Source organism: Arachis stenosperma, chromosome 7 (genome assembly GCF_014773155.1).
Source record: "Arachis stenosperma cultivar V10309 chromosome 7, arast.V10309.gnm1.PFL2, whole genome shotgun sequence".
Classification (NCBI taxonomy): Eukaryota; Viridiplantae; Streptophyta; class Magnoliopsida; order Fabales; family Fabaceae; genus Arachis; species Arachis stenosperma.
In genome coordinates this window covers 13,458,016-13,470,481 of record NC_080383.1, presented here as the reverse complement: position 1 = coordinate 13,470,481, position 12,466 = coordinate 13,458,016, and the positions used below count along the sequence as shown (strand labels likewise).

The window sequence follows — 12,466 nt, the reverse complement described above, 5'->3', positions numbered from 1 at the left end:
TCGACTTCATGTGAAGTTTATAGTTGAGAGTCGTTAGATAAAAATTTAGTCAAATCAGTTAAACTATTTAATGACTCTCAGTTATTAACTTCATGTGAAGTCGATTGCACTTGAATTTTCACTTATAAAAATACTTTTTTATTTATTTATTATATAAAAAATATTTTTAAAAAAAATTAAAAATGTATATTATAACTTTAAAAAAATGTTTTTTTTTCTACCTCTATACATTTGTCGTGTCCCTTAAACCAAATACTTGCTTAATGAACCTTAATTAAAATATTTCAACACATGCTATAGCGTTAAATTTTTAGTACTAAATTTCAACAAATATTTTTCTATTGCAGCTCTCTCTACACAAATGGAAGATTCGAAATTCTTAGGCACAATCAATATTGTTGTGATAAGTACGAAAGATTTAGATGTCCATTAATATTATGGGTGACTCAGTTTTTTATGAAAGAATATTCATGTTACCAAGAAAGAATTTACATTTAATAAAGGTGGAAAATATGAACCCTATTTATGTATAAATAAAAGGTATGATACAAAACAATATACACAGCAATAATAATCAATCGGAGAATACTAGGTAAATAATGACTATCTTAAACAACATGAACAACCACCAATCAAATGAAAATACACTAAATTCTAATTTAATCCAATTAATTAAATTTACTCTTTTAACCCTATTAATTCACATTGTTCACACATTGTTCAAAAAAATTTAGTTACCTATACTTTTCCTAATCAATAACAATATTCTCGCTCTCTGTATACTCTTCTCTCTCTTTACATACCATACTACTTATATTAGTAATATATATATATATATATATATATATATATATATATATATATATATATATATATATCACTTCTATTATATCAAGATAATTATATTGGTGAATATTAATACTAGGATTTTATATTTCTCTATCTTATATTTATATGTTCCTTATTTATTTATTTTACAACAAATATCACCGTAATGTTAACTTTGATTAAACAGCCATTGGGGCCAGGGTTAAAAAACAAAATAGTACAAAACATCCTTGATGGCAATATGAACGATAGGCCATTAGGAGCATAATCACAAATACCTTCCGTTACACACAAGTTACATCACTTCCAATAAACTTTACAACAACATAAGCATAGTTAGCTTCACATGCAAATCCACCATGGCTGAAAGAATGTTTTTGCCATTTAAATGTAGATACATGACTCATCCTTCACCTGCCCCGGACACTCGTCGGAGATTGACCACCTCTCTCACTGACGAAATCCTCATCTATTTCACTACTATCTAGACAGTGTCCATTTTGATTTACACTAATTTCAGAACCAGCATTACTGCTTGTGGCATGAGGTGAGCCCGAGACACTGACAGTACGGCTACGCTGAGCCCCCGTGCGCACACTATACATTGAAGATGCTGGAATGTTTGTCATCAATGGTCGTAAATTGCCTGGAACCCTTTGCCGTATATCCTGGTCAAGAGAAACAAAAAAGTGTAAGCAATAAACATATATCTAGACACAGTTTTATTCACTTTGATCTGATTAACAATCATTCATCAAATATCAAACGAGTCCAGTTAGGGAACAAGTTATTGTAGCATTTCAAGAAGGGATTCAAATCAGATGCATTACAAGTTTATTCTTACAAGATCCGAACTAGTATAGAAAATATGAAGAAGCGTACCATATGCCTAATAGCCATATCCAAGGATTTCTTTGAGAGTGTTCTTCCAAAACCTGAGCTATCTGGTGACGAAGATGACTTCCCAGAAAGATTCCCATGGGGAGAGTTTTTGTCATCCAGCCTTGGTGGCGCTAATTTCCGCATATTTATTACCCTCTCAACCATCTTGGTGCCAATTAAAATAGGATTGACATTGTCATTTGCTTTTGAGTACCCACGACTGACAGCAGGCATAGAGCTTCCTGTAGGATGAGAACCGCCAGAGGACCGTCCTCTAGAAGGAGAACATGATTGCCGCCTTGGTCTGCCGCTAGGAGCTGGCTCAACAGATGAAGACCGAGAACTGGGTGCTCCAGGCCTCCCCCTAGTTGCTGACAGTGGCCTTTCTGGTAGTGATGTCCTCAAATTGGGTGGAGCATCAAGTGAAAATCCAGGCATCTCAGATGGATTCCATGGTCTTGATCTTACAGTTGGTGAAGTGCCACGTGAGGATGCTGGTTGCCGTGACACCACCGGAGCTGGCTTGGAGATTGAAGAAGCCTTAGCTGAAGGAGCAGATATGCTGGGTGCACTTGATGGTGTAGTTGGTCGCCTAGTTGGAGTAGATGCCCTTGATATGGACCTGGATGAAGGTACGGTAGGCCTGCTAGTTGGTGTTGAAGATCTTACAGTAGATCTTGACAAAGGTGTAGAGGATCTAGCTGGAACTGTGGGTTTAGTTGCAGCAACCGTAGTCTTGGAGGCAGAAATCATACTCTTTGTAAGAGAAACCACAGGCTTGGTTGTAGAAGATGTGGTCTTGTTTGTAGCAACTGCCGTCCTAGCTGAAGATAAGGTAGCCCGAGAAGTAGGTGTTGAAGATCTGGGTTTTGAAACTGTGGTCAATGTAGGGCGTCCAGTAGGAGTTGCAGGTCTTGATCCTGGATTTCCTGATGATGATGAGGGCCTCTTAGTTATGCCACTAGATGAACTTAACCCGGGCGAGGAAGCTGATTGTTTAGATACTAGGCTGCTCCTCCCACTAGGTTCTGACAGAGAATTTGCCAACTGAAACCATGAAACTGTTTTTAAGAAAAGAGACTTCATGACTACTGCCATGAATAAAAGTCTAGAATGCTAAATTATAAAGTATAAGTTAAAGCATGAACCAATTATTACCAAGAATGATCATGTTACTCAATGATACCTGCAAAACTCAATACATTCTTCATAATCCTCGATACTTAAAATAAGAATCCTTTAATTTCTGCTTAAGTCAAGTTTATCGTGCACAGTGCGTAGTGAATATAATCACATTGCTCATTAACTTTCTCCAAAATCAGGAGGGAGGTTACATGGATAAGAACAATTTCATTAAGGAATTCAAACAAAACACAGAACATGTACACGACAATTGCCATAAAATGATTGGTATGATCGAAAACCTTGAATAGAACTGCTTACTCTAGATTTTAATACAGTGGGACGTGAAGTTGGACCACCAAGCTGACTCATAACAGTTTTTTGAGTTTCCATCTCCAAAGATGGAAAAAGTGGAGTTCCAGGAGGAGTTAGAAGCCTGACAAGACAATAAGCAAGCTAAGCCCTAATTTGAAAAACATGCATTCCACTTTACATTAGAAACATTAAAAGTCATATCAATTATGTATAGCATGTGGCCAAAGATAATGTATTATTATTAATAATAATGAAAGCCTATGTCTGTTCATACGAAGAGCATATATGCAAAAAAGGTTTACAAATGTGATTTGAGTAGCGTTAGGAGAAAAATTGTGAAGACAATAATACTGCTAAAAGTGTGTCATGACAGTACTAATTACTTATGACTTAAAAACAGAATTATCTAGAATATTAATTGTGTAGTTAACTATACCAATTTCCATAAATTTATCTAGACATAATTCAACTACAACGAAGTAACTATAAATAGTACTAAACATTATGTGTGTCAAATATCAAGTGTGAAGACACAAGATTCATTAGCATAAAAACCAGCGCAATTGTACACTTTATGGAAAGATGAAACACTATACGCTTGACCTCTATATTCAAGCAGTATATTGTGGACCTTCATCTAAGTTGCTTAAACAAGCCAATGTATTAAATGAATGGTAGCTGCTTACACTCATGAGCTTAATGTTTCACATTCAAGAAACTAACCAGATGTACTTTTTTTTCCCTCCTTCAATTTTATTTAAACCACCAATTTCTAGAATTTATTATACTTAGCTGGTTCAAGCTGAGTTGACCCAACATGGTAATAAAATATCTCACAGCCTTTTTATTATTATTATTATTTTCAATTTGCAAAACATGAATCCAGTATCTAACTATCTAGCGGTAAGAGAAATAAGATTCACCTATGACCAATTTATCATTCTCTCTACCTCACTCAGAATTAAGAAATGTATTTGGTTCAGCTCAAGTGCTCAATAAACTATCAGCTACTATAAACTGTAAAACGTTCCCTTTACAAAAAAGCATATTCTCAAGGAACTACATTAAACATAAATAGAAAGATGCAGCAGCACATACCAATCATAGTCATTCTTATCGTTCTCCGAATTGAGAAAATCATCAGCACCAGTCTTCCTCACAGGAGCTGGCGTGGCTAACGGGATGTTAAACAATGGAGATGTTCCCGGGTTCGACCCTGCAATAATACACACCCAATTCAATTGACAATAACAACAATAAAAGAGTTAAACAATATCCAAAAAAGGCTTGAATAAGAAATGCAGTAAGACCTAAGGATGCGTCAGCATGGAGCTCATCAGAGGCGCGAAGCAGCGAATCGGTTCGCTCCTTCTCGCGTTTCCTCATCTCAAGGAACAAGGCGAGTTCTTCGTCCCTGTCCTTCATCATCACCGAAGAAGACCTCAACACCCCCAATTGGTGGTGCCTCTGGTTAAACGCAGCTTGCATCTGCATTTCATGACCCCTGAAACCACTCCGATTCATCCCCAACCAAAAAAAATTCAAAAAATAAAAAATCGAAAACTCCAACACTTGAAACTTCAAACTGTGCAGCAATAATAATTAGGGATCGAAATAAAAACAATAATGAATTATTAATGATTAAGCTGCAACCAAAGAACCTAACTTAGTTCCCTTGTTCACTTCACCAAACCCTCTCACCCTCACACCAACCGATAACACTTTATACGCCAAATGCTAAAAGAATAATAAATAAATAAATAAATAATAGTTCAAAATAGGGAAGAAAATAAGCAATGTTAACGTAGCGCGAGGTTCAGAAAAGGAGGTGGTGTAAGCTTAAGCTCGAAGGAGAAAGAGAAGGAGAAGGCACAGAGATTGAGGTTCCAGAAAGTTCGATTTGTTTTGAAGAAAGGGAGGGAGTGAGAGTGAAGACTGAAAAGAGAAGAAAGGAGAGGGGAGGGAGTGGCATTTTGGTAATTAGGGAGAAGTTTGGAGTGGAAAATGGGGAAAGCGTGGAGTGAGAGAGAGAATAGATTCCGTTTGATGTTACTATCACTTGAAGACTACGTTACGTGTTTTCAATCTTTCATGGATGGTTTGGATGGATAATCACCATAATGCCCCTCGTTGCTTCATTCTCAATCTCGTGTTCTTCTTCTATTCCGCTTTTGTTCTTTTTGAATCCTTTTCCAACGGTGACTTTCCAATCATAACCCTCACCTTCTGTTACGCTTTTAGTAGCAATCCAATTATTGGATTTTCTTTTCGTACTTAGATTTTTCTCATATGTATTTTAAGAATATTAAAATAAACTTTTTTTAAAAGAAATAATTTTGATGTATTAATATTATTAAAAACTTTAAGAAGTTATGTACTTTATAAAAAATATTATTTTAGATTTTTGAAGAATGATAATACATTCTAAATAAAATAAGATCAGAAATGTCTGATAACAAAAAAATATTAGCTAAAAATTGACAAAATTTATTTTTTTATTTTATTTAATACATCTAGTAATAAATAAATACTAAATAAGATAAATTTATATTGTTTAGACCAATTATTTTTTGTCTTCCTGATAATATTGAACAAGAAATGTAATACTCCTATTTGCTATTAAAGGTAAAAGAAAAAAGCATAAACAAAAAATAAATCGATTAAATTCTGAAGTCTAAACTCCTAAATTCTAAAATTTAAATCTGAACTATCGATAAAAAAATATAAGAAATAAGTAATTAAAATTTATTTAATTAAGAAAAATTATAGTACTCTTTACCTAGCAAGTAAGAAGTGTTTAAGGATAAGATTTATTTTCTACAACTTTTTAAGCAAAAGCAATTTTTAATTTAATACTATGTATACAAAAAAAAAGAGTGTTAAGGAACCAATAATTTTTGTAATTTGTAGTCATTAATTAGTCATTATTAACGTTTTTAACAATGTGAGATTAACATTTTTAATTTGTATAGGATTGTTCACTTTCTTTTTGTTGATTAAGTGCTAGCCAAATTTTTAATAAAACTGTTAACCCCCTAAACTTTCTCTAAAAGATATGCTATCAAATTAAACATTATATATATATATATATATATATATATATATATATATATATATATATAATTTTGTTTTACATATTTTTAATATGTATTTATATTTCAATATATATTTTATATAGATGACTAATTTGGTGTATAAATGTTCCATGGTTGTTTAATCTATTGGAATTTTTCGGTATTTGAATAATTGAATATCTGAAAAAAGAAAAATTATTCAAATTTAGGTAACTGAAAATATATTTATTTTCTTTTTTTTTATGACATTGTTTGATCAGTTCAACTTATATCATCTTATCTTCTATATCTTGATATATGAAATGCTTCTTCTGTGTGACTTTCAAAATCCAAGTGGAATATACTCTCCTAATTCCAGCAGTTCCCAGTTACATCACGAAACCACACAAAGTTTGATTGCATTGCGACACAAGTTACACACATTACATTCAGTACACAACAATATGCGTAACCTTCAATTAACTATAAATAAACTAAACCAACCTCACCTTGAGTACCTGCATTTGCAATTTAGTCTTGAAACTTTCTACATAAGCAGCTACAATTAATCATAATTTGGTTTATTCATAGTACCCTTTTATCTCATTACCAAGAAAACGTTAGAAGATACTGAATAAAGAGATTAACCACAAATGAACAACTTGATAGATCAGAAGTGTGCGCATTAGTACTTCTTTTTACATGAGAATCAACAACCAAATGTACTGTGTTTTTTTTTTGGGGGGGGATGCTGATTTGGCTAATTCGCCCCTGTAAATCCACATAGATTGAACAACAGAGAGGGAGTTAAAGGGTATGTACAATTTAATTGTCAACGGTGGGTTTATTTATTACTAAGCATCATCTACATCACTCCCACCAACATGTGCCTCATGGCTGACCCAATAATTGCTGCCATCAGGACCTGAAACCTTGTACCTGCACACAAAGTTCATCGAAACAAACTACATCGTCGGTTACCATCACATTTCGTCATTGGGAGACTATCTTTCGCAAGTGTCTCACGATAGAAAATACAGAGATGTGCGACAAAGACAAGATAGGAATGTTGTATCTTTGTCATGTTCCCAATTTCCCGAAGAACAGGAATCCAAACTGTCACAACATCCCTATAGGGTACAAGGATAAGATACGACACACATGCACACATTAGATTAAGAATGTTTTGTCACAGAATATAACTACTAACCGTTCAAGGACAGATTTTCCTTCCTTGTACTTCTGGGTTTTTTCATGGGCAGTTTCCTGAAAGAAACCAATAGAGTAAGGTAACGTGGTTCATTGAAAGAAGAAGGATCATACCAGTGAAGTTTCGCAGAAAAGCTTACATATTTCCAACCCACAATCGATCCACAACCAACACAGAAAATGTCTGCCACAGTATGCCACCCAGTCATCATCTGTCTCTCCTCGTTTTCACCAAGAGAAACGTTCACGCTGTAAAATCAACAAGATTTCAACGAGTTAGGGAGCAGAACCAACGGCAAATATAATGTGGCTAGAAGCAATGAATAACACTATTATTCCGCTCAACACTTTCAGTACATATACAAGAGACAATAATCACACTATCCACAATAAACTAAATGTCAGTAGATGAGAGACTTGAGTGTGTTAGGAATTATGGTTTTTTCTGGTTATGTGGTTGTAAACTTGTCATGCACCTATAATTTTCATTTTTCCACTGGCAAGTCTCTATATCACAATCATGAGAGAATTCATGATAGACTTGCACAGCCAAACACAATCAATGACAGCAATGAGTAATCAATCTCCCTTAACCAAGCTCTCTTTGCTTCAATTTTTCATTTTTCGACAAAGTGGCAAGTACAAAATTACTATGTTTTACTGATGATAATTTGGATCTGAACACCAGCAAGAGCATGTTTATTTATATTAGTGATTGCACAACCACAAGGTGCCAAAAATCAAGGATAACTTACACCTTACTGAAGAGATAAGCTTTCCCATGTCTGCAGTGGAAAGACTGAATAAAACAACACAGGCAAAAATGGTAGTTAGAAAATTTGTTCTTAGGAAAAAGCCCAAATAACAATTGTTTGGTCTAAATCAAACATTACCATAAAGGATCTAGAAACGAAAAAGCTAAATTTTGAGAAACTTTTACACTAAACATATATCTTTTTTGAAGAATAGATCCCCATTTCACCATCCCTCAAATTTTATAATCAAAATGAAAATCCATCAGGTATTACTAATTACAGAATTGAACAATGCATAAGTGTGCCATAGGCAACAAGTCCCAACACATGAAGATGCAAACTGAAGAGCTGGTGTCAGCAACTGACACGCAAGCAAGTATGCAAGTGGAAAGCAATGCAATTGCAATCAATTGAATTATTGTTCAGCATATAACAGATATGCATTTAAAACAATGTTTCCAACTTAACAGGGGAAATGTCATTACTTATAGGAAGAGTTACCCCCAAAAAAAGCCTAAAAACACTGTCACTTTATTTAAAAGCAAGGCATGAAGAATCAAACTCATAATATCATGGCTTTTAATAGCTCCAGTATGGCAGAAAAACCAGCCAAGTTGCGGTTTGGTTTTTGTTTGTAACAATCAAATTCACAGAAAATCTCTACCTTTTTACCATTTTCCAGCAAAGTGGAAGCGATATATTTCGTGATTGATTTCTTTTCTGTTTCATTATTCATTACCCATTCTGTTTGTTATGTTTTGGCTTCTGAGATCTAAGCAATTAATTTAGTCCGTTCACAACTGGGAAGAGTACACAAAAAGAAAAACCCAATCTCATGAAAAACCAAACCCAAAACCAAGACAAAGCATCAAGGACCAGCACCATATGAATGCCAACTCAGCTCCAACCTCAAGATCAGTGATTGATTCTATATCTAATACATAAGAATCAATAAATAACTCTAGAAAGTGGATCAAATTCATCATCAAGTTGAAGTCTTGTATTGGTCAACAACCATGAGACAATACTTGACGAATTAACACAAATCAACCAGAACAGAAAAAAATAAATAAACAATAACACGAGTAAGTACTTAGTATTATAAGAGGATGATTATCCCTAACCACATTAGACCACAAACTCATACAAAAATCTAGCTTGTAAAAGGTACATACCCAGAAGAAGAAATGGTTAAAAAAGTTGAGGGCATGGATCAAAATCGTACCTTGGAGACGATGTCTTGACAAAGAGCGAGATGAGTGCGGCAGTGTTTACAACTATAGAACTTCCCTTCAAGATGTGTCACAAACACCCTCCCCATGACTCAGCCTCTGAAGAAAAAAGCTATTCTGCAAATGAATCTGAAGATCCACGAAGGGTCGTTTTTGAAATTGGAAGAAAACGACCCAGTCAGAGAGAAATCACAAAAGGGCCAAAAGAAATTGAAGCTATGAAAGTGAATTCTATGAATCGGAGGATTAAGGGGTAGATTGGCGGAATGAGAAAAGTGAAGATTGCGAGGAGGAGAAGACTAAGAGTGAACAAGAAGGGAATGGGGGTTGAATATTACCTGCGTTTATGGTTTGGTACACGCAACACAATGGAGTTTGCGAGAAATGTGGAGAGAGAGGGGGAGAGAGAAGCAATCAATGAATCGTAGCTTTCTTTTTCTTTATTTTTTCTATTTCTGCAAAAAGTAGATGCAACAAGACGTGTTTTTGGGGGATTTGAATCCTTTAAAGTTTGAATTTCACTTTAGAGAGTAAAGTGTGATCTTTTATTTTGAATATTTTATTTTATATTTATTATTGGTCCCACCTATGAAATCAATGGTGAGAGATAACACTTTACTTTCTAAAGTGAAATTCAAACTTTAGAGGATCCAAATCCGTTTGTGGGGAGTGAATTTTTTAGATGGTGTTCAGTGTTTAATCTCACTTTTCATTGTTCTTTTTCCTATTTATTTTTAGCCCTACTTATAGAATTAAAGATGAGAGATCACATTTTATTCTCTAAGTGTTAAAAAAATGGATTTGTGTTTGTGTGTCATGCAAGGTTGCAAGAACCGGTTAATGAATTAGTAAAGTGACTAGTCTAATAGTTTAGTGGTTCGATTGAAGTTTAATTGAAGTTCAACCGGTTATAGATATGTGTACGCGAACACACACGCGATGTAGACTCTGGGCTCTGTCCAGACGTCCCACATACGCAGAATTGTGCATGCGTACATAAAATGAGAGAATTTATAGGCTCGCATACGCGAACAGTACCACACAACGTGGGAGTGCTTTCCTGTCCAATGGGTTCTCGTATGCGAACAAGAGTTGCGTACGTGAGACATGACATGCGTATGCGGAACTCTTGTTTTGGAAAAATTATATTTTTGTGTTTTAAACATGTTTTCTAACTTCTAAACATCTATAATTACCTTTTAAGATCCCAAATTTAGTTCCTAATCATAGGGAGAGGGTAAACCTAGAGTGGGAATTAACTTGGTAATTAAGAAAGATTATGAAGTGATGATTCATGCTTGAGAAGTACGAAACATTGATCATGTAATGAATAAAGGCTGTGATGAACATGAATGATTGATATTGAATGATTATACGACTTATTACATTTCAATTATCTGAGATACGAGTTTTTCTGGTAGATGCAGTGGCTAGCCACCACTTGCTCCATATTGAGACTCGATACTCTATTAACCCTAAGTCGCAAAATGTGGGCGGGCACTTTAACTCCTTGGAAATTCACCCAATGAGATGAAAATTAAATGATTGAGAATTATATGCATAGATTCTTGGGGATACGCGCATGAAGGGGCTACCAGAATTAGCTACCGGACATGTCAAGTTTGGCTATATAAACGACAGATGAGACTCATCAGCCATAGGACAGGCATACATCATATGCATTTGTCTGTTTTGTTTTGAGTGTGCAATATTTGGATTTACCTATTTGATTATATATGCCTATATGCTATATGTTCTACCTGCTGTACTTGCATTCTATCCATGTTTACTTTGTCTGTATTGTATGTCTATGCGACTGAGAGATTCTTTTTCTGGCGAAGGAGTGACTATGGTAGTTCTATCGGTGTTTTGCAGGGTTGGAGGAGACAAAAGTGAAGTGTTGAATTAGGGTTAGATTCAGAACTTGAGAAACTTAGATAATTTATCTAATATCTAGTTTAGTTTATCCGTTAAGTTTAATTCTTAGTATCGGAGTTCTAGGATTGTCTCTGACTTTTTCGGGACATTATATATTATGTACATTGACACCTTTACTATGCTGAGAATCTCCGCTTCTCATTCCATACCTATATTGTTGTTTTTAGATGCAGTGAAGAGGCATCTCGTTAGGCGTATGAAGTTTTTGTGCAAGCGGAGTTTGACTTTTGAGACTTTTGTGCTTTGTTCTTATGTTATGTATATAGTTTCTCCTTTTATATATATATATATATATATATATATATATATATATATATATATATATATATATGTTTATCCCTCTTAGAGGTGACATGGAGAAACAAGATTGTCAATTTTTTTGGTTTGAGATATTTTGGGTTGTATATATATGTAAATATGTATTCTTCGGCTGATCTTGATTTTGCAGGTCGAGTCTGGAGTTTGATATTATGTATTTTTGGATACTCTGCTATTTATATATATATATCCTTACGTTTCTTCCAATCCAAGTTTCCGTTTACGTGAGCGATGCGTTTTTCTTTTTGCGATCTTTTGCTTAAACTTTCCTTTAAGGCTCCTCGATTATAAATTTCTTTCAACTACTACTATGTATATATTTTATTTTAGATGTCATAATACCTCACTACTTCTGTTTTACGACTTAAACGTAAAACTCTGTGTGGTAGGGTGTTACAGTGGCTGTTAGACTGTGAAGGCTGCAGGACTAGGGTTCTTTGTTCTTTCAATTTCAAATTTTCACTTTAATTTTAGAGAGGTGAGGAGTGGGGTTTGGGTGCGTTGGGATTTAGAGGTTCCTTTTTTTTTAAAGAAAAGGTGTAAAACGACGCCGTTTGGAAGGGTTCATCGAACCGAAAATTCTTTAAAAAAATTGGCCAGTTTCGATGATTTATTGGTTAACTACCGGTTCAACTAATTCTCTGACTGATTTTTTATCAAGCAATTTATGAGGCTAACTGAACTGGCCTAATGACCGATTTCCGATTGAAACGGTCGATCCAATTTGATTTTTAGAACTATGATGTCATGATTACTCATATTATTTATTTACGTAAAGAGTTTTCACAATAAAAATATTATTGTAAAATTATAA

General features: G+C 34.4%; 2 protein-coding genes across 3 annotated transcripts; both read right to left on the bottom strand.

Annotated features, from left to right (window-relative positions):
• Nucleotides 1–986: 986 nt before the first annotated feature.
• Nucleotides 987–5,277, bottom strand: LOC130940302 (uncharacterized). The gene is made up of 5 exons (XM_057868407.1): nt 4,458–5,277; nt 4,246–4,363; nt 3,154–3,268; nt 1,711–2,757; nt 987–1,496 (listed from the first exon to the last, which is right to left on the bottom strand). Exons 1-5 carry the CDS (start codon nt 4,669–4,671, stop codon nt 1,239–1,241), a joined length of 1,752 nt encoding a protein of 583 aa, XP_057724390.1. The 5' UTR covers nt 4,672–5,277; the 3' UTR covers nt 987–1,238.
• A 1,566-nt stretch (nt 5,278–6,843) lies between these two features.
• On the bottom strand, nt 6,844–9,853 carry LOC130941789 (protein yippee-like). 2 transcript variants are annotated; one of them, XM_057870379.1, is made up of 6 exons: nt 9,735–9,846; nt 9,390–9,525; nt 8,165–8,208; nt 7,550–7,658; nt 7,411–7,466; nt 6,844–7,139 (listed from the first exon to the last, which is right to left on the bottom strand). In XM_057870379.1, the coding sequence occupies exons 2-6, from the start codon at nt 9,483–9,485 to the stop codon at nt 7,055–7,057; spliced, it is 390 nt and encodes a 129-aa protein (XP_057726362.1). In that variant the 5' UTR covers nt 9,486–9,525; nt 9,735–9,846; the 3' UTR covers nt 6,844–7,054. The 2 variants fall into 2 exon arrangements, with proteins under 2 accessions (XP_057726362.1, XP_057726361.1); XM_057870378.1 differs by having other exon boundaries at nt 7,100–7,330; nt 9,735–9,853.
• Between the last annotated feature and the right edge of the window lie 2,613 nt (nt 9,854–12,466).